Source organism: Neofelis nebulosa, chromosome 18 (genome assembly GCF_028018385.1).
Source record: "Neofelis nebulosa isolate mNeoNeb1 chromosome 18, mNeoNeb1.pri, whole genome shotgun sequence".
Classification (NCBI taxonomy): Eukaryota; Metazoa; Chordata; class Mammalia; order Carnivora; family Felidae; genus Neofelis; species Neofelis nebulosa.
This window is the reverse complement of record NC_080799.1, coordinates 6,158,341-6,180,390: the sequence shown is the minus strand read 5'-3', so window position 1 is coordinate 6,180,390 and position 22,050 is coordinate 6,158,341. Positions and strand designations below refer to the sequence as shown.

The 22,050-nt window shown below is 40.3% G+C and overlaps 1 protein-coding gene across 8 annotated transcripts in view; it reads left to right on the top strand.

The window, feature by feature from the left end:
* The window catches only part of SMURF1 (SMAD specific E3 ubiquitin protein ligase 1), a 110,665-nt gene that overhangs the window by 17,234 nt on the left and 71,381 nt on the right, over nucleotides 1-22,050 (top strand). Inside the window, exon 1 of one of the 8 annotated variants that reach the window (XM_058710795.1) lies at nucleotides 14,231-14,425. The exons of 3 other annotated variants lie outside the window; for them this stretch is intronic. In XM_058710795.1, the coding sequence (XP_058566778.1) occupies nucleotides 14,338-14,425 (88 nt within the window). In that variant the 5' untranslated portion in view covers nucleotides 14,231-14,337. Of the gene's footprint in view, nucleotides 1-14,230; nucleotides 14,426-22,050 lie in introns of those variants that run through there. 4 more of the 8 variants (XM_058710799.1, XM_058710794.1, XM_058710801.1 and 1 more) reach the window with 4 other exon arrangements.

The following is a 22,050-nucleotide window of genomic DNA, read 5'->3' as shown; positions in this document are numbered from 1 at the left end:
TGTTTATGGAGGGGGCAAATGGCACTGGCATTATTGTGACAGAGATGAGGAACAATATAAAAAGGAAAGTGAATCTTCTCAAATTTCCACCACCTCTTACTAACTTAATATTTTTTATTGCCGTTTCCTACTTGGTGTACATTCCTATTGATTATTTACTAAAAATCAGAATAAACTGTGCCTTGTTATTATGTGTCATGTATATTATCACTGTAACATTACTCGGTAATTACACTTCTGAAAAATAAATACAGCTGACCCTTGAACAACATAGGTTTGAACTGTGTTGAATTATATATATTATTATATATAATAAACGTAGTACAGGACTGTAAATGTCTTTCCTTCCTTAGGATTTTCTTAACTTTCTTTCTCTAGCTTACTTTATTGTAAGAATACAGTATATAATACATATAACATAAAAATATGTGTTAGTTGACTGTCTATGTTATCAATAAGACTTCTAGTTAATAGGAGGCTACGAGTAGTTGTATTCTGGGGGGAGTCAGAAGTTACACAGAGATTTTCAACTGCACAGGGATAGGGGGTGTCAGTGCCCCAACCCCCCCATCCCCTCATTTCAAGACTCAACTGTAAAATTTTAGTGATTCCCAAAAGTTTGAACTCACCTTTTTTCCCCCTCTTTTGTTAAATGAAGTATAGTTGACATACAATATTACATTAGTTTCAGGTGTAAATATAGTGATTTGACAACTCTGTACATTATGCTGTGCCCACTACAAATGTCACCATCATCTGTCACCATACATACAACGCTATCACAGTACCATTGACTATATTCCCTATATTGTACTTTCTCCCTATGACTTCCTCCTTCTTGTGCTTTCCTCTCTCCTTCACCCATTTTGCTCATCCCCCATCCCCCACCCCCCATCCCCTTTTCCCTCTGGCAACCGCCAGTTGGTAAAGGTTGGAGCATTCTTGGTTCAGGCTGTGCCTGTGCTGTTTTTCTATTTGGTTTGGTCCTCAGGCCTCATCACCACCCTCTCCGTGTGAAAGAATGGTATGTTCTATTTAATGGTATCATGAAACTGGTTACCCCTCTGAGATAGAGCGTTTTGTGGTTCCACTTAACCCAGCGTTTGAACTCATGAACCAAGTTTAGGAGAGAATTTGCGAGCGTAGATAATGGTTGGGTCTTGGAGACATTTTTAACAGAAACCGAGTGTGACACCAGTGGTTAGCCAAAAGACACAGGAGAAAGGACGTGAAATCGTGATTATGGAAAAAGAAATATGGTTGATGTCTGTGATCGAGTCCGTCCTTTTGGTAGTGCTGGGCCAAGGACATTAACATTTCAGAAATACTAAAAACAGGTCCCTGTAGCTGTTTCCTTGTGTCCCACCAGCATCAAGCAGCCGTCTTGGAGGAGTTATGCGCAGAGGTGATGTTAGTGGACACTGCTCCCCTTCCGGCTCCCTGATTTCCACAGGGGGTAAACGACATGGGGAGCTCACTGGAACCATAGTTTCCCTGAAGTCTCAGGAGCTTGTTTTGGGTGTGGTGCTCTCTCCACCATTTGTATAGTTGCCAGACTGCTATGATTTTATCACTCAGTAATGTTCCAGGAGGTTTTAGTGAAAATCTAAAACTGCCTGCCCACCCTATCAAGTGGAGTTTGAAAGAGGTCTCTTGGGAGAGGATAGCCCGAGTCTTCTAAGTGGTCTGTGATCCAGAGCATTTCCTGGGCTATGTGTTTATCAAGGCTGAGCTTTACTTCCAAACTAAGCTTGAGAAGAATCTGGGAATGTTTCCCAGCTGATGGGGGGTGGGGAGAAGAGGAGGATGCAAGGCGGAAAGAACAGAAAAAATTTCACTCTCTTTTTATCTTTTACACAGTTATCTGCTGAAATCTGTCTACAGATACGGCTTGCAAAATAGAACCTTTCTGGGGTATGAAGTAGGATAGGCTGTTGAATGTTAACTTTCAAATTATATATAGTATTTTAATTTTATTGGGAGAGTGGAACATTGGGAAGATTAGTTTTTATTTTTATTTTTTATTTTTTTTTTCAACGTTTTTTATTTATTTTTGGGACAGAGAGAGACAGAGCATGAACGGGGGAGGGGCAGAGAGAGAGGGAGACACAGAATCGGAAACAGGCTCCAGGCTCCGAGCCATCAGCCCAGAGCCTGACGCGGGGCTCGAACTCACGGACCGCGAGATCGTGACCTGGCCGAAGTCGGACGCTTAACCGACTGCGCCACCCAGGTGCCCCGAGGGAAGATTAGTTTTTAAATGGATCAGACAAGGGGCGCCTGGGTGGCTCAGTCGGTTGAGCGTCTGACTTTGGCTCAGGTCACGATCTCACAGTTCATGGGTTTGAGCCCCGCAGCGGGCTCTGTGCTGACGGGGTGGAGCTTGGTTGGGATATTCTCTCTCTCTCTCTCTCTCTCTCTCTCTCTCTCTCTCTCTCTCTCTCCCTCTTTGCCTTTCCCCTACTCATGCTCTCTCACTCTCAAAATAAATAAATGGATCAGACAGACTCACTCTTCAAGGTGAAAAAAAAAATGCCGAGGAGAGAGTGCTATCTCCCTGTTAATTGCCATTAATATCAAGCCATCCCAGTGTGACTGTTATCTCAGAGTTCAAGGTCTAAATTGACACACTTGGGAAGAGTGAGGTGTTGGGGAAATAGTAGTGTTAAGTAGGTGGTTTTTCCTTCCTGTCTGACTCAGTGTTAGAGAACTCTTTTTAGGCAATATGTTGATCTTAATACTTCGATGCTGGACTTAAGTCATTACAGACATCCTGGTATATACAGTAGTTCCTAGCTCTCTTAGTAGAAATCTCGTAAAGAAAACCTGTCTCCCTTATGTCACTGCTTCTCTCCCTAAAAGTTTCTGTAATCACTACTCCTTTATCAAAAACTAAGATGTTGGTGGTACCAGAAGAAAATTTCTTTGGCCTGAATAATTCTAGCTTCAATCCCTCGATGATGACACTTTTATGTGTATTTTAAATTTGTTGTTTTCCCCCCTTACTGTGCTGCTGTGCGTGTGGGTTTCCTAGCTGGAGAGGCTGGCATCGGTGGTGAAAGACTTCGATCTAAATTTAGATTCTTTTTGGAGGTTTCATAGAATACTTCCTTAAATTAAGTCACAGACCACAAAAGCAGCTGCTATGTGGGGCTTCCAGGTTTGGTGTTGTTTTTTTCCCCCCGCTCTAGAAATAAAGAAGATGGGGCAGGAAGGGACTGGCTGTCACCCCCAGCTGCTTCAGGGGGTTCTGTCATGGTAGTCAGAATCACTAGCAGCTTCTGTGGTGAATTTAAAGGTTAGGAGGCAAGATTTGATGGTAATCCAACAGAAATGGGAAACAGTCACCAGTCCAAGGAAGTACGGCTAAAACCAGCACTTTGTCTGGGTTGTATTGTAGGTAGTGATGGGTAATGATAGGACTTCCTTGTGTATGCTTGTAAATGTACCTGGAGACTTAGAAGCCATGAGTTAATAAGCCAGTACATTTAATTTTTCTGGAGAACAATACAGCTGCAAGATCTTTCAAGCTGAAAGAAAGAGTTGAAAGGGGGTCGTTGATGACAATCATGGGCGTGCTGCACAATCTCCCTCTTTCTCCCAGAGTCCAAGAAAACATGTTTTTACATCCTTTCAACATGGGCCACCTTACTTGTTGGTGCCCACAGGCCCCAGCTGGAGAGCTTGATCTGAAGTGGAAGGAGGGAGGAACCAGGCTTCCCTGCCCCTAGGGAGTCAGGGAGCCTGAGGACGGCTTCCTGGGCAGTATTTGTAGCTGGACCAGCCAAACTCAGGCTGGTCATACTGAGGCTGTCACATACTCAGACAGCCATTCAGTGTCTGTTGTGCAATCATCACACTATCCATATGCCCTTATATTTGGGATTTGTGTAATTATATTCTAAAACAGTATACCAGTCCCTTACATTGTCAAACACATGTAGAATCTCATTCCCACCCCGCTTTCTCCCCCAGTGTGGGTCAACAATCTTCCCATTAGTGTATTTTCATTATATAACCACCCCTTTATTTAAATATTTCCCTTTTCACAAAGGTCAATTTGTTGTTGCTGTTTTCTGGCAGGGGTTGGGGAGGATCTATACATGGAGCAACATGTAGACTGTACAAGATGGCTTATTTTAAAAAGGAAGTGTTTTCTCACCAGCCCCTATCCTTGAAGTTCTTTTCCCCAGAGACAGTCTGGTGGTAACCTTCTTGTTTATCTTTGCAGAGGTGTATTAGGTAAAAATGCTTATATATTTTTCCTCTCCCTTCACACCCCTTCTTCTTTAGGGGGAACATATACTCAGTTCTATGCCTTGCTTTTTCACCCAGTAATATATCTTGGAAAGCTTCCATATATATCAGTCTTATTGATACATACTGGTGTCATGTATGATTCAGTGGCTTTGGTACATTCCCAACGTATAACCGTCATCACTGTCGAACTCCAGAACATTGTCATCATCCCAAAAAGGAAATCCAATGCCCACTGCGCAGTCACTCTTCATCCCCCTCACCGCCCCCCCCCCCCCCCCCCCCCCCGCCAAGCCTCGCCCTGGCAACTACTAATCTGCTTTCTAGCTCAATGAATTTGCTGATTCTGGGCATTTCAGAAAAATGCAGTTCTATACAATATGTGGCCTTTTTTAGTCTGGCTTCTTTCACTTAGCATAATGTTTTCGAGGTTCATTCATGTTGTAGTGTGTATCACTACTTCATTCCTTTTTATGGCTGAATAATATTCCATTGGATGGATGGACCACATTTTCTATATCCATCAGTTGATGGACACTTGGGTTGTTCCCACTTTTTGGCTGTTATGAATAAAGCTGCTGTGAACATTGATGTGCAAATTTTTGTGTGAACATATGTTTGCAGTGTTCTTGGATATATACCTCAGAGTAGAAATGCTAGGTCATATGGAATTCTGTGTTTAAAAAGCAACAGCTAAATTGTTTTCCATAGTGGCTGCATCATTTTACCATCCTCCCACCAGCAGTGTATGAGGGTTCGGTTTCTCCACATCTTAGCAAACGCTTATTCATTTTTTCTTTCTTTCTCTTTCTTTCATTCTTTCTTTCTCTCTCTTTGTCTCTTTCCTTCTCTCTCTCCCTCTCTTTTTCCTTCCTTCCTAAGAGTTAACTATTATAGCCATCCTAATGTTACTGTGGTTTTGATTTGTATTTCCCTAATGACTAAAGATGTTGAGGGTCTTTCCATGTGCTTATTGGCCATTTGCATATCTTCCTTAGAGAAATGTCTACCAATTGTGTTGTTTGTATTTTTGTTTTGAGTTATAAATTTTTTTTAAAACATATTCTGGATTCTAGACCCTTTTATTTGGTATGATTTCCAAATATCTTCTTCCAATCTGTAGGTTGTCTTTACACTTTCCTATAGGGTCCTTTGATGCACAAGATTTTTTAACTTTGATAAAGTCATTTATCTGTTTTTTTAATTTTGTTGTTTGTGCTTTTGGTGTCGTATTTAAGCAACCATTGCCTAATCCAAAGTAATAAAAACTTTACCCCTGTGTTTCTTCCTCAGAGTTTTATAGTTTACGCGGTTAGATAGAGGTCCTTGATTCATTTTGAATTGATTTTTGTGTATGTTGTGAGATAGGGGTCCAAATGTATCCTTTTGCAAGTGGATATCTAGGTGTTCCAGCACCATTTGTTGGAAAGACCATTTGTTGAAAACCCTTATTGATTGGACTTGGCACCTTGTCAAAAATCATTTGACCATAAATGTATTGCTGTATTTCCGGACTCTGAATTGTATTCTGTTGGTCTAGAATGTCTCTTCTTATGCCAGTTTCATACTATATTGATAACTATTGCTTTGTAGTAAGTTGAAATAGGAAGTGTAAGTCCTCTAATTTTATTCTTTTTCAAGATTGTTTTGACTTCAGGATCCTTTGCAATGCTGTATGAATTTTAGGATGAGCCTATTTCTTTTTATTAATTTTTTTAATGTTTATTTATCCTTGAGACAGAGACAGAGCATGAACGGGGGAGGGTCAGAGAGAGAGGGAGACACAGAATCTGAAGCAGGCTCCAGGCTCTGAGCTGTCAGCACAGAGCCCAATGCGGGGCTCGAACCCACGGACCGTGAGATCATGACCTAAGCCGAAGTCAGACGCTTAACCAACTGAGCCACCCAGGCACCCCGAACCTGTCCATTTCTATAAAAAGGCAGGTGGGTCTTGATAGGAATTGCTTTGAGTTTGTAGGTTAATTTGGGAATTATTTCCATTTAAACATTATTGAACATTACAATCCATGAAAAGGGATATCTATTTATTTAGGTCTTTTAGAATTTCACATAACAATGTATTGTAGTTTTCAGTGTCTAAGTCTTGTACTTCTTTGGTTAAATTTATTGCTAAGTATTTTGTTCTTTTCAATAAGGTAAAGTGGCATGTTAGCTTTTTTTTTTGGATTGTTCGTTGCTAGCGTATAGAAATATAACTGATTTTAGTATGCTGATTTTGTGTTCTGCAGTTTTGTGGAGCTCATTTATTAGCTTTCATAGCTTTTGTGTGGACTCTAGGGTTTTCTGTAGATGAGATTATGTCATATGTGAAAAAGATAGTTTTATTGTTTCCTTTCCAATCTGGATGCTTTTTTATCTGGCAAGAGTAGACATTCTAATCTTAGTCCTGTTATTAGGGGAAAACCATTCAGCCTTTCATCACCAAAGATGATGTTAGCTGTGGGTTTTTCATAGCTGCCCTTTTCCAGTTGAGGGAGTTCCCTTCTGTTCTTAGTTTGTTGAGTGTTTTTATTTTTTGTTTATCATGAACAGATATTGGAATTTGTCAGATTCTTTTTCTGCATTAATTCAATGATACTGCAGTTTAAAAAATTCTGTTAATATTATATATTACATTAAATGATTTTTTATTGTTCAGCCACCCTTGCATTTCTTGGATAAAACTCACTTGGTTCTGGTATAGAATCCTTTTAATATGTTATTGTATTCAATTTCCTGGTATTTCACTGAGGATTATTTGCATTTCTATTCACAAGATTTTGGTCTGCTATGTCTTTGTCTGACTTTGGTATAAGGGTGATAGAGGCTTCACAGGATGAGTTAGGAAGTATTCCCTCTTCTAGTTTTGAAAGAATTTAGGAAGGTTGGTGTTAATTTTTATTTAAATGTTGGGTGGAATTCACCAGTGAACTCATCTGGTCCTGGGACTTTTCCTTTTTGGATGTGTTTTGATTACTGAATCTTTACTTGTTCTAGACTTATTCGGAATTTGCTCTTTCTTTTCTAGTCAGTTTTGGTGATTTCTGCGTTTTTAAGATTTTCTGCATTTCATCTAGGTTTTCTAATTTGTTGGCATACAGTGTTTCATAGTGTTCTCTTATCCTTTTCATCTCTCTAAGATCAGCAAGAATGACCAATCTCACTTCCATTTCTTATTTTAGTGATCTGAGTAGTCTTTTCCTTTGGTCAGTCTAGCTAAACATTTGTTGGTTTTGTTGACTTTTTCAAAGAACCAACTTTTCGTTTTGTTGATTTTCTTTTTTAATTTTCTACTTCACTTATCTCTGCTCTGATCTTTATTGTTTCATTCTGCTTCCTCTGGGTTTAGTTTGCCCTTCTTTTTCTAGTTCATTTAGATGGAAGGTTAGATTATTAACTTGAGATCCTCCTCTTTCAATCAATGTAGGCATTTACAGGTATAAATTTCCAGTTCTTTGCACTGCTTTTGTTGCATCTCCTATGTTTCAAAACGTGGTATTTTTATTTTCATTTATCTCAAAGTATTTCCTAATTTACCCTGTAATGTTTATGTGACCCATTAATTTTTTAAAAGTGCATTGTTTAACTTCAACACATTTGTGAATTACGAATTTCCTTCTATTATTGATATCCAACTTCATTCCACTGTGTTTGGAAAGGATACTTGGAATTATTTCAGTCTTTTAAAGTTTATTAAGACTTTTTGTGGCTTAATGTATAGTTAATCCTGGAGAATGCACTTGAGAAGAATGTGTTTTTTGCTGTTGTTGGATGGGATGTTCTATTTGTCTGTTAGGTCTAGTTGGTTTGTAGTGTTAAGTCTTCTATTTCCTTGTTCTATCCATTATTCTAATTGTTCTATCCATTATTGAAAGTGGGGTGTTGATACTTCCAACTATTAATGTGGAACTTTCTTTTTTTTCCCTTCAATTCTGTCAGTTTTTCCTTTATATATTTGGGGCTCCATTGTTAGGTGCATATATATTTATAAATATTTATAATTATTTTATCTTCTTCATGAATTGACTCTTTTATTATTACATAAGGTCTTTATTTGTCCCTTGTTACAGTTTTTGTCTTAAAGTCTATTTTGTCTGATATTAATTCATATAGCCACTCCAGCTGTTGAATTTGGTTACTGTTAGTGTGGAATACCTTTTTCTATACGTTCACTTTTAACCGATTTGTGTATTTGAATCTAAAATGAATCTTTTGTGAACAGCATATAGTTGGATCATGTTTTGTTATCCATTTCATTCATCTCTGCCTTTCAATTGAAGAGTTTAATATACATTTATGTATTTGCTGATAAAGAAAAACTTCTACCAATATCCGTGAAGCTTTTACATTTGTGTTACATAGCCAGTTATACTAAGGAGACTATAACCAGGTACAGCTTTTAGACTTGGGCTTTATTGTCGGGTCCATAGTGAAGAAAATAAAATGCTAATTATTGTCACTGGCCAAAAAAAAAAAAAAGTTACAAAGATGTCTATTATTTTTTTAAAAGCTTTTGTTTTTAAGTAATCTCACACCCAATGTAGGGCTCAAACTCAACCCTGAGATCAAGAGTTGCAGGCTCCTCTAACTGAGCCAGCCAGGCCCCCCTGCCATTTTGATATTGGTTTTCTGTATGTCTTACGTCCCTTTTTTTGGTTACTCTATTCCTCCATTACTGCCTTATTTATGTTAAATTGCCTGACCATCTTTAACGGACATATAGGGTGTCTATAATCTTGTACTTTTACACACGATGCTGTAATGCATGTGTGTCAGTTTACCCATCAGCAAGCCTATCTGTGGATAAATTTCTACATTTGGGAATTCAGCTGCTGCTGGAGTGATGTTAACAGAAATAGGGAAACAGGCAAGAAGCCTCTTTTTCTTCCTCATCTCTCACCCTCTCTCTAGAACTTTGCATTGCAGAAGTGAACAGGGAGACTGCCAGCATGGGATCTGGGAGTCCTAGCCCCAGTATCACAGGATGGAGTATAACAGAGTAGGGAAGAGTAGAGAACATGGGTAAATAGTTGCACATAAGAAATCGTCCTATTCCAGGGGTGCTTGGGTGGCTCAGTTGGCTAAGCGGCCAACTCTTAATTTTGGCTCAGGTCATGATCTCTCGGTTCGAGTCCATGTCAGGCTCTGCACTCATAGCAAGAAGCCTGCTTCAGATCCTCTGTCTCCCTCTTTCTGGCTTGTGGCTTTTCTCTCTTTTTCTCAAAAATAAATAAACGTTAAAAAAAATCATCTGATTCCCTTAACATCTTATTTCCAAGGGTGCAGACTGATTTTCAACTTCTTAGAATTAAGTGAAATTAGGTTCTTAATATCAATTAGAAGAAATTAATCTCTTCACAACACAGGTTTGTTAATCTTGTAGATTGAGAATCCCACCCATGGTTCTTAGTAACCCTCTCTCTTGATTTAAGCTGTGTATATTACTTTAGGCTTACAGTTGTGTCTTTAGTGATTAAATTGAAAAAATGACTCTGGAAGGTGATGTGCATCTAATGGACAATGCTTCTGTGTCCTTTTCAAATCTTGGATGAGCAGGAATGCTGTCAGTTTCTGCATTAGTCTATTGGACAACATATTTCAAGACTTAGTCATATCTTGCCTTCCTTTTCTCCCAGGTTCTAATTTATCTGCCATTATCAAATAGCATGCCTAAGAGAAGGTGATTTATTGCATGTTTTGGCATCTATAGAACAGTAGAAATGTCTCTTGGAAGTGGAAAAAAATTTCATCTGGTGGGCATATTCTAGGGTAACTGTATTTTTTGTTTCTGTCTGGAACAATTCTGTTTTAAACCTGCTGTCCTGGCATAATCAATAATAGTACCCTTTCTTTTTCTAAAACGTGCCCTAGTTTGGTTGATACGGTCACTGGATAGGAAACTTACCCATCTGACTGATGTTTAAGCCATCTTCTCTGGTATAGTTCTATTCTAGGAAATTTGAAAACTTAGCCTCTGAGATGTTAGGTGTGTCATTCATTGGTCACCATGTGGGGAAGTCATACAGAGAAAGTAAAATCTGGGGTTGAGGTTAACAAGAGGGGCCTGTGACTGCATATGTAGTTGCATAGACATAACATATAAGGATCTTTATTTAACTTATGCGCTTTCACAGGATTTAAACACATACCTCCAGGCGTGTGCACATCTCTAAAAAGAGGGAGAGAGAAAATCCCAATCAGGCTCAGAGCCTGACGTGGGGCTAGACCTCACGAACCATGAGATCATGAACCTGAATCGAGATCAAGAGTCAGATGCTTAACCCACTGACCCACCCAGGAACCCTCCCCCTTTTTAATGTTCACTTATTTATTTATTGAGGTGGGGAGGAGGGACAGAAAAAGAGGGAGACAGAGAATTCCAAGTAGGCTCCATGCTGTCAGTGCAGAGCCCGATACGGGGCTCGAACTCACCAACTGTGAGTTCGTGACCTGAGCTGAAATCAGGAGGTTGATGCTTAACCAACGGAGCCACCCAAGCATCCTGGTGTTGTTATTCTTTATTAAAAGAATGCTTCTTTTCAAGATGAGAGATCCTATTCATCTTTTAAAGATTGAAAGTCCTTGTTGGGATGAGCGCTGGGTGTTGTATGTAAGCCAATTTGACAATAAGTTATATTAAAAAACAAATTGAAAGTCTTGAGTGCAAGGGTGTAACAGGGAATGCCTGGTATGGACCATCTGTTGAGACTCCACACAGCAACAATGGCCGAGTGTTCTTTAGGTTGTGAGCAGGGTTTGACTTTCACTGTGGTTTGATTAGCTCTGTTGTTAGTGCCTTTCATACATTTTCATGGGATTTTCTTAAAACTTTTTAAGTGAGTTTAGACATGTCTATTATGAATCCTTTTTTTTTTTTTAAGAACAATTTTGAAAGTGTTCTCAGATAGGCAAATTAGAGTGACAACCTCAGTTTTCCTCCTTTTCACTCTTTCGGGATATTTGTCACATATTTTCTGGGCCAGGTGTAGACAAGTGCAAATAAATTTGCTGTTGAGGTGGACAATCATGTGTCTCACTACCCCGGTGTTGTTACTAATACTCAAAAGAACAAGTGCGATTTCATTAAGGGTAACCTCTTTTCTCTGGGAATACCATTTGGTGCCACTTTGGAATTGGCTTTGGAAAGGCTGGGACCAGCTTAATATTGCTTGCTTCCTATAACTGTATGCTATTTGGCACAGGCAATCTCGCAAATTGAACAGAAAGATCATCTCCGGTGGAAACTGTTGGAGGTCATGTGTATGCAACTTTCTCTGAGTTTGAAGATAGTTGTTTTCCTGTTTTTAGTTGTCTTATATGAAAGGGATTTCCAGGAACTCCTAATGAGTATGAATCAGAAGGAATCAACCAAGTCCAATCAGAAAGACCTCAAGGTGGGTTTTATTTTGGGGGTGAGAGGTGATGGGTGCCTGGCTGGCTCAGTCAGTAGAGCAGTAAACTTATAAGTTTATTGCAACTCTTGATCTTGGGGTTGTAAGTTTGAGCCCCACTTTGGGTGTAGAGTTTGCTTAAGAGGAATATCTTTACAAAAAATAATAAAAGTGAGGCTTTAGTTTTCTGAAAAGAATGCATTCTTTCAGATGCTCCTTCTGGCGAGGGTTCCTCATGGTGGCAGAGGACTTCATGTGTCAGGTGGTAAGGGTGGATTTCATTTCTACCCCTTCCTACAGATGGCACAGGAGGGCTCCTTCTGTGTTTGGTCCACAGGTGGTGTGGGCAGAGAGTTGTCTTTGTTGATGCAGGAATCTTCTTTTCCCCAAAACTTATCATAGAATCAACGGTAATAGTACGTTAGTTCCATTTGGTTAATAATTACAATTATTTGGATTTCTTCCTGCCATTTTCCACATTTACTTTTCCAATATGGGAAAAACTCAAAGGGAATATTTCATCTTCACTGTAGGAATGAGCAGTAATTCAGAAAATGCAAAGAGCTTCTTAGCTTTGATTTAATCCATAAATGACTTGAGGAAAACCAAAGAAGGAAGATAAGAGATACAGAAGGCAATGGGATTCTATTTTGAGAAAGAGAGCATGAGCTGGGTAGGGGCAGAGAGAGAGAGTGGGACAGAGTGAAAGAGGGAGAGAGAGAGAGGCCCAAGCAGTCCATGCTGTCAGCGCAGAGCCCGACGTGGGGCTCGATCCCATGACCTGAGCCACAATCAAGAGTCGGATGCTCAACTGACTGAACCACCCTGGCACCCCGGCAATGGGTTTCTTAAAGTGAGAGCTGACCACCTGTCTGGTTTGCCTGCAGTTATAACCCTCACTGCTTACTATGGTGGTGGCCAGAGTTTCGACTTTTTCTTTGTGGTTCATATGACCTTGTGTTCCCAGTATTTACCAAATGTTTTAAATAGTTTTCCAAAAAATTTCCTTGTTCGTTTCCCACAGTGTGCACATTCAGACCATAAAAGGACCTACTGAGATACATGTTAAAATTCCACAAATGATAGTGTCTCTTAATGATAGGTGTTGAGATTTCTATTCACAGGGATTTATTTATTTATTTATTTATTTATTTTTAACGTTTATTTATTTTTGAGACAGAGAGAGACAGAGCATGAACGGGGGAGGGTCAGAGAGAGAGGGAGACACAGAATGTGAAACAGGCTCCAGGCTCTGAGCTGTCAGCACAGAGCCCGATGCGGGGCTCAAACTCACGGACCGCGAGATCATGACCTGGGCCGAAGCCGGCCGCTTAACCGACTGAGCCACCCAGGCGCCCCTCACAGGGATTTAAAGTAGCTTAATGATAAGCTAAATTTTTCTAGATCTTTGATATTTTCCCTTTTGCTTCTTTGGGATAGTCTCTCTCTATAGATTTCCACAGCCTGCTTCCCTTAAGCTCAGTCATCATTAATGGAGCAACTACTTCTTGCGATAACTTTTTTCTGTATGGTGGAGGGTACCAAGTAAAAGAAGAGAATTTATTAGATGTAGTCTCTGCTTTCTAGAACCTTACATTGGGAAGGGATGGATGGGGAGAAAAAACTAGCAGATTGTAATGCATGCTCTACTGGAGGTAAACAGAATCACAGGACTATGGGGGTAGGCAGATTCATTCCATCTGGATAGGCTTGAGGGAGGTGTGTGGGGATTGTGGCATTTGAGATTGCCATTTCGTTCCTGGATGGGAATACGCAGGTGGGTGTTGGGTTCGGAGGGTGTTTTAAATAATGGAAACCGCTTGAGGGAAGGCTTAGAAACGGAACAGCACTTGGCATTTGTTCAGGGAGGAAGGGGAATGATAGGTTGTTTTGTTTATTTTTATTTTTTTTAATGTTTTTTATTTATTTTTGAGAGAGAGGGAGACAGAATGCGATTGGGGGAGGGGCGGAGAGAGAGGGAGACACAGAATCTGAAGCAGGCTCCAGGCTCCGAGCCGTCAGCACAGAGCCTGATGCAGGGCTTGAACCCACGAACCGTGAGATCATGACCTGAGCTGAAGTCGGACGCTTAACCGACTGAGCCACCCAGACGCCCCATAGATTGTTTTAGGTACTGGGATCATACGTAGTCTTAGCAGGAGAAGCCACGGTAGAAGATGAAGTACTTACTGGAGTTCATCTATGTGGGAAATCTCCCTTTGCCATTTACATCCAACTCTGACACATAATAATGAAGATGTAATATGTGATCATAATTAAAAAATCTGTCGTTATGAGACAAAAATCAAGAAGCAGTATATATGGTGGTTGAAAACATAGGTTTTGAAGCTGGATTGCCTGGGTTCAAATCCTGAATAGCTGTGTGACCTCGGGCAAGTTACTCAGTTTCTCTGATGCCTCACTTTCCTTGTGTATAACATGGGGATAACAGTAGTGCTTACAAATTTATTGCCACGATTAAATGACTAGCAGGTAAGGTATTTACAACAGTATATAAATATTACTAGTTATTAGTAGTAATAGTAGTATTTGCAATTTGATTTTTTTTTCCTCTGAGAAAGATTGGATTGGTCTTTTTATAGATTATATACTCTGTGTAATTAATTGTAGCATCCCAGGCCTATAAGTGCATGAAGACTCTCAGAGCAGAATTTTCACAGGGATAAAAATGTCTATCTTTCAGAGAACTTCGGTGCTTTGCACTAGAGCTGTCTGGTTTTACCTACTCCTTCCTGGGACACAGCTGACTTGGAGAGGTTGGTTGGTGGCGTCATTATTTGTGTGTGTGTAATGGAATATTATGGGAGAGAATGTGATCGTGTGTATCAGGAAAGTGCTTTGGTGACAAGTAACAGAAACGGACTTTGGCTAATTTAAGCATAAGAGAATTTATTGCAAGACTCTTGGGGACTCACGAATGGCCAGGAGGCTGGGCACCAAAGGTGAGAAGCCTAAGGTGGCTCAGGTGGCCGGGAGGCACAAAGGCCATCTCCTAGGCTAATGGCCTGGTCTGTGTGTGCATAGGGTCTCTGTCCCTGAGATTTAGGACGTCTGCCTCCCAGCCGTTCCTGGTCTCGTGTAAAGGCCTGTTGGAATAGCAGACATACTGGGAACGGTTAAATGCCTGGCTCTGAGGGTCAGAGTACATTGTGGAACAACTGTGTAATGGAATGCATTGTGGCCCTTAAAGGGTATTTAATGACATGGAAACTGGTTCATGCTTTTTTTTGTTAAGCGAAAAAGCAGGTAGCAAAACTGTATGTGTGGGATCGTTATATTTAAAAACTTGATGAAGGAGCTTCTGTTATTCCTACTTGACAGACAGGCACAGAACTGTTGCCTAGTTGGCCCATGGTCACTCGGCCAGTGAGTAGAAGAGGTCGGACTTGAATCTGTAAGTCCGGCCCAGAGCTGGGCCCTTGGGCACTTCATCGCTCACTCTCCGACATGCACGGAAAGGCTCCACGTGACAACAGGAATGGAAGTCAGAGCTAGGTGGTGAGATTATGGTGCGCTTTTATTGTTTACTCTGATTTCTGATGAGCATCCGTCACTTCTATAGTGACCCAAATGATTAAGTTATTGTAAAAATGGAAAGTTTTGCAGTACTTTTCTTCCAGCTGAAAAGTTGCGTCCAGGTGTATCCACTGCAAATTGCTTTTTACATGCAACAAGAGACCCCAATTATCACCTCCATCAATATGTGGGTTTCCCCTGAACTTATATATGTCCTGCAGTGATCATTGACCATTAATTGGACAGGTGATTAGCATCATCAAAACCAGAAAAATGTTCCCGGGCTTTTAAACTCTGTGGCTCCTGCAATTTCAAGATTACATCAAAGCATTGATAAAATAGTTTGTGTTTTAAATGGGAGATTCAAATCTGTGAAGCTTTTTAAGATTTGTGTTTGTCACGTCTTGGCACGAGTTTCTCGTTTGTAGTCTAGTTATGAAAAGACTCTGGTTTCCATATGTATTTTTAAAATACTCTGAGTCATGGCTCCAAATGAGTAATAGACATTATATCTGTATTAGATTTCTGCTGTGTCATACCTCCATGTGAAGCCAGTGCCTTCTTTGAGTGCTTGCAACAGCCAACACGGAATTTGGCCAAATGGTATTCATTTCACATATTCTTCCTGGTGCTTTTTTATTTTCAGAAATTACTGTTTGGGAATGCAAATGTATGTTTGATTTCACAGGTTGCTTAGGGAAAGGGCCCATGTGTGTGTGCACGCGGGCCCATGTGTACATGCCGCTGTGAGTGGCGTGTGCACACTGATTGCGAGACGCGCCGTTACAGGTGCCCCTCGATGAGCAAGATGCTGAGAGTCAAACAGTGACGTGGCTTTCTTATGATCTGACATTTTAATTTTACAGTCTTGAACAGGTAGCTCACTGAAATATAGATTTTTATCGTGTAGTGTTCTTGTGCATTATAATTAAAAAGAAAAAGCAGGAGAGATGAAAGAATTCCTAAGGTATCTTCATATTCAGTGTCCATCTCTCCTCAACCGTTTGGCACAGAATCACCGATATTTGTATATTTCCACGTGTTGTGCCATAGTGTTGACACTGACACTTTTTCAGAAGGATGGGCTATTCTTAGCTCCCCAAGTTTTAAAAACCACTTTATTGAGATACAACTCACATTTCATACAGTTTACCCATCCAGTGGGTTTTGGTGTGTTACATTAGTAATTTTTACAAATTGTGGTAAAAATATCTAACAATTTACCATTTTAACCATTTTTAAGTATACAATTCAGTGGCATTAGTTACATTCATAATGTCACCACTGTGTATTTACAAACTTTTTTTTTTAATCATACTAAACAGAAGCTCTGTGACCATGAAGTCATAACTGCTCATCTCCACTTTTCTCAGCTTCGTGGTAACCTCTCATTTACTTCCTCAATGCATTTGCCTGGTGTAGATATTTCGTAAAAGTGGGATCATACAGGGGCACCTGCGCGGCTCAGTCGGTTAAGCGTCTGTCTCTTGGTTTCGGCTCAGGTCGTGATTTCGTGGTTCCTGGGATCGAGCCCCACATTGGGCTCCGTGCTGACGGTGCAGATCCTGCCTGCAATTCTCTCTCCCTCTCTCTCTGTCCCTTCCCTGCTCGTGCATATGTGCACTCATGCGCTCTCAAAATAAGTGGACTTAAAAAAATAGTGGAATCATATAGTATTTTGTCCTTTTGTGTCTGGCTTCTTTCAACTTAGCATAATGTTCAAGGTTCATTCATGTCTGTGTGTCAGAGTTTCCTTCCATGGTATGACTGAATACCACTTCATTGCACGGGTATGCTATAATTCGTTAATCCCTTAATCAGTTGATAGATACCTGGGCTCTTTCCACCTTCTGGCTATTGTGAATAACGCTCCAGTGAACATGGGTGTACAAGTATGTATTTGAGCCCCCGCTAACAATTCCTTTGGGTATATACCCAGGAGTGTAATTGCTGGGTCATATGATAGTTCTGTGTTTACCTTGTTGTCTAAGTTTTACTACTGGTGCTTTTTTTTTAAATGTTTTAATTTTTTTTTTTTTAATATTTTTTTTAACGTTTATTTATTTTTGAGACAGAGAGAGGCAGAGTATGAACGGGGGAGGGTCAGAGAGAGAAGGAGACACAGAATCGGAAGCAGGCTCCAGGCTCTGGGCCATCATCAGCCCAGAGCCCGACGCGGGGCTTGAACTCACAGACCGTGAGATCGTGACCTGAGCTGAAGTCGGACGCTTAACCGACTGAGCCACCCAGGTGCCCCTAATGTTTTAATTTTTTAAAATATTTATTTAGCACATGTATGAGTGAGGGAGGGGCAGAGAGAGAGAGGGAGAGAGAGAACCCCAAGCCGGCTCCACACCCAGCAAGGAGCCCATCACTGGGCTTGATTCCACGAACCAGGAGATCATGACCTGAGCTGAAATCAAGAGTGGGATGCTTGGGGCCCCTGGGAGGCTCAGTCAGTTAAGCGTCTGACTTCGGCTCAGGTCATGATCTCACAGTTTGTGGGTTCGAGCCCTGCATCGGGCTCTGTGCTGACAGCTCAGAGCCTGGAGCCTGCTTTGGATTCTGTGTCTCCCTTGCTCTCTGCTCCTCCCCCACTCACATCCTGTCTCTCTTTTCTTCAAAAATAGATAAATATTTTAAAAAATTAAAAAAAAAAAGAGTGGGGCGTTCAACCCACTGAGCCACCCAGGCACCCCTAGTGCTGGTACTTTTGATCGCCACACGCATCCAGGCAATGACAACTGTATCCCAACTGTCACTGGCTGATTGTAAGATGCATCTTGATTTCAGAGATGTTAATATGTAGGCCTTAGAATTGACGAGATATTTACATGTTGATATTCCATAAAGCTGGATACTTTTAAGGAAGTGGTGGGTCAACATGCCTATACTAGAAGATTCTCATCTGAGTATATTCTTAAAAATCGTTTGTAAAAAATACAAGTTCTCCATTATAAAGGAATATAGCTGGTTTGTATGATATTTGGGGCAAAACCCAGAAAAACATGAAGGGAAAAAGTAACCTGCCCGTTCTTTCTTTCTCTCAGAAATACTGCTATTAATCTTTTACTCTGATTTTGTTTCTCAGTTACTTTTCTAGGCGTACGTGTTTTAGTTTATATTCTTTATCTTTAGGATCCCTGACAAAAGTAATATATATTCAATTTTATAGAATATTTTTATTTTTTTAATGTTTATTTTAAAGAGAGAGAGAGACAGAGCATGAGCAGGGAAGGGGCAGAGAGAGAGGGAGACACAGAATCCGAAACACGCTCCAGGCTCTGAGCTGTCAGCACGGAGCCCGACACAGGGCTCGAACTCATGAACTATGAGATCATGTCCCGAGTTGAAGTCGGATGCTTAACCAACTGAGCCACCCAGGCACCCCAGGGTATATTCAATTTTAAAGTTACAGTATTACTTGGTATAGAAAGTGAAAGTTACTTGCTGTTCCCCTACCCCCTGCTCCCGCCCCATTAACCGATAAGATAATTTGGTATAGGAGTTTGAAATGTGAGCCTACAGGGGCGCCCAGGGTGGCTCAGTCCGTTAAGCATACGACTTCAGTTCAAGTCATGATCTCACGGTTTGTGGGTTCAAGCCCTGCATCAGGCTCTCTGCTGACAGCTCAGAGCTGGAGAATGCTTCAGGTTCTGTGTCTCCCTCTCTCTCTGCCCCTCCCCTGCTTGTGTTCTGTCTCTCTGTCTCTCAGCAATAAAATAATGTTAAAAAAAATTTTTTTTAATTAAAAAAAAAATGAGCCTACAGATTTTGTTCTGTGCCTGTATCAACATTTCTTACTATCATTGTTATTATATTCTATTGTCATGGGATCGAATGAACACTGTTTTCGAATGTTTTTCAGATTAGAAACAGATCTACTGTGTGTATAAGGAGATCGAACGATGTCATTTTCTTTCATCCTTAATTAAAATTTTTGGTGTTAAAAATTGAATACCTGCATTTGGTAATAAATAAAATGGTAAAGTAGTACCGAAGAGATTAGGTTGAAAAATTGACAATACCTTTTCCTTCCTTTGTCCGCACCCCCGAGTTTCCATCTTTAGTTCCTTTGGTAACTCCAGATAATACAAATACACTTCTCAGTGTTTACTTAATTTTGCAGAATGCTGTGACTCTGCTGTGAGAACTTCCAGGTTTGTGTAGATTCTGCTAGAAGATAGCTGCCATCTGTAGTTTTAATTTTTCCATCACTGCCCCCTGCCCACTTTTGTTTGTAAGTATCGCACCTGCACATCAGACCAGCACATAGTCTCTGCTCTCAGTGAATTTCTACCAGACCGTTTACTCCCTAGTCCTTGTTTTCTTTAATCACTGAATCCAGAAATTTATCCCCACCCCACCCCCCGCCACCGCCATACAACATGCCTTTGTTATAATATTGATTTGGCTACAGTAGATAAATTCTCTTTCAGAACTCCTAAGAGACAAATGTATGGGATGTTAGTACTATGTACAAATAACAGAAAAATATTATTTATTTTTATTTTTATTTTTATTTCATTTTTTTAACATTTATTCATTCTTTTGAGAGACAGAGAGAGGCAGTATGAGTGGGGGAAGGCCAGAGAGAGAGGGAGACACAGAATCCGAAGCAGGCTCCAGGCCCTGAGCTGTCAGTACAGAGCCTGACATGGGGCTCGAACCCACCAACTGTGAGATCGTGACCTGAGCTGAAGTCGGATGCTGAACAGACTGAGTCACCAAGGTGCCCCTAAAGAACAGAAAAATATTGAGATGACTCCATTAAAATGTTAGTGACATTTTAGAATAAGATATAAAAATTGCAAGTTTCTGTTTATAGAAAATCATATTTTGCCTGTATTTTGTGCAGAGTATAGATTTAAATGGTATCAAAATTCATAATCCTAGTATGCTCCTATAAAAGGAGCCAACTTATGGTTCCTTATCTTTTTTATTTCAAATCCACACCATAATATATGTATTTTTATTTCCCCACCCTCTCCAGTATCATATTAAAATAGTCTTTTAAGCTTGTCTAGACATGGGAATGCAAACTAAGAAAAACGAAGTTACTGTATATTTTTGTATATATTATTTTCCTCCTTTGATGTAAAATTAAAATGTTTGGATCTTCAGATGTGGAGTTCACACTTCTAATGCAAAAATTGATTGCACGTCATACAATAAATATATCTATTGCGTTTCAGCTTGAAATTTAATTGTGCATGTCTCCTGTAGTGTATTTAAAATTTTTTTAAAATATTAAATATTATTTATTTTTGAGAGAGAGACAGAGTGTGAGTGGGGGAGGGGCAGATAGAGAGGGAGACACAGAATCTGAAGCGGGATCCAGACTCTGAGCTGTCAGCACAGAGCCTGCTGTGGGGCTCAAGTCACAAACCTCGAGATCATGACCTGAGCCAAAGTCAGATGCCCAGCCCACTGAGCCACCCAGGCGCCCCTCCTGTAGTGTATTTATTTGCATGTTTAAACCTCTGCACAAGTATGAGCCAGGAACATAGTATCCCACTATTTAAGTTAGTGGAAATGGCATGTTAACATTGCTGGAACATTGTTACCATGACTGCCCCTCCCCCGGCCCCCAATTTCTTTAGGACGTAATAGTAGCATTGCTTGTCAAGAATCAGGTTCATTGGTAACTTTTCAGAAGATTGAACTGAGTTCTAACATGAAAATAAATGGCAGAAAAATTAGAGTGCAGTTAAAATTTGGTTACCTCTTCATCTAATTGCTTAAAAAAAATTTTTTTTTTAATGTTTAATTTTGAGAGAGAGAGACAGAGCGTGAGCCGGGGAGGGGCAGAGAGAGAGGGAGACACAGAATCTGAAGCAGGCTCCAAGCTCTGAGCTGTCAGCACAGAGCTGAACTCAGGGCTCAAACTCACAAACCGTGAGATCATGACCCAAGCTGAAGTCGGACGCTTAACCAACTGAGCCACCCAGGTGCCCCATAATTATTTTTTTTAGTCTGAAAATCACTTTACTGGGGTGCCTGGGTGGCTCAGTTCATTAAGCGTCCGACTTCAGCTCGGGTCATGATCTCATGATTTGTGAGTTCAAGCCCCGCATCTGGCTCTGTGTTGGCAGTGTGGAGCCAGCTTGGGATTCTCTCTCCCTTTCTCTCTCTCTGTCTCTCTGTCTCTGTCTCTGTCTCTGTCTCTGTCTCTCTCTCTCTCTGCCTCTCCTCTGCTTGAACTTTCTGCTCTATAAATAAATAAATGAACTTAAAATCACTTTACTAAGTAAAGATTTCTTTGGCCTGCCAGATTTATCTCTAGCCATAGTTTCTTGGATTTGGATTTGAAATTTGATGAGTATTATCTTGTGTCTGTCTTTGATTCTGAATATTCTTGTTGCTTCACAGAGTCTATCTACATTTCTTCTCTCCTTCAGTCCACATCGTGCAGTCTTCCTTGTCTAATCTTTGAGTTTGGTCTGTTTGATCATTGATAGAATATGTCCCGTATTAACTTATAAACTATTAGTGGGAGCTAATAATTGTCTTCTAACAAAGATCTAAAACTTATTCAGATAAATGTGCTTCTTTTCATGCATTCCCCAAGAAGGCTGGAGATATATATATATATATATTTTTCTATAATGTTTGGCTCAGAATTTGGAACTGTATTTTTATTTATTTAGTTTTATTTAATTTTTATTTAATTTTTATTTTTTATTTTGAGGGAGTCCAAGAGAACGTGAGCAGAGGAGGGGCAGAGAGAGAGGGAGAAAATCCCAGCCAGGCTCTGCGCTGTCAGCACAAAGCCCGACTTGGGGCTCGAACTCTTGATCCGTGAGATCATGACCTGAGCCAAAATCAAGAGTCCGAGGCTTAACTGACTGAACCACCCAGGTGC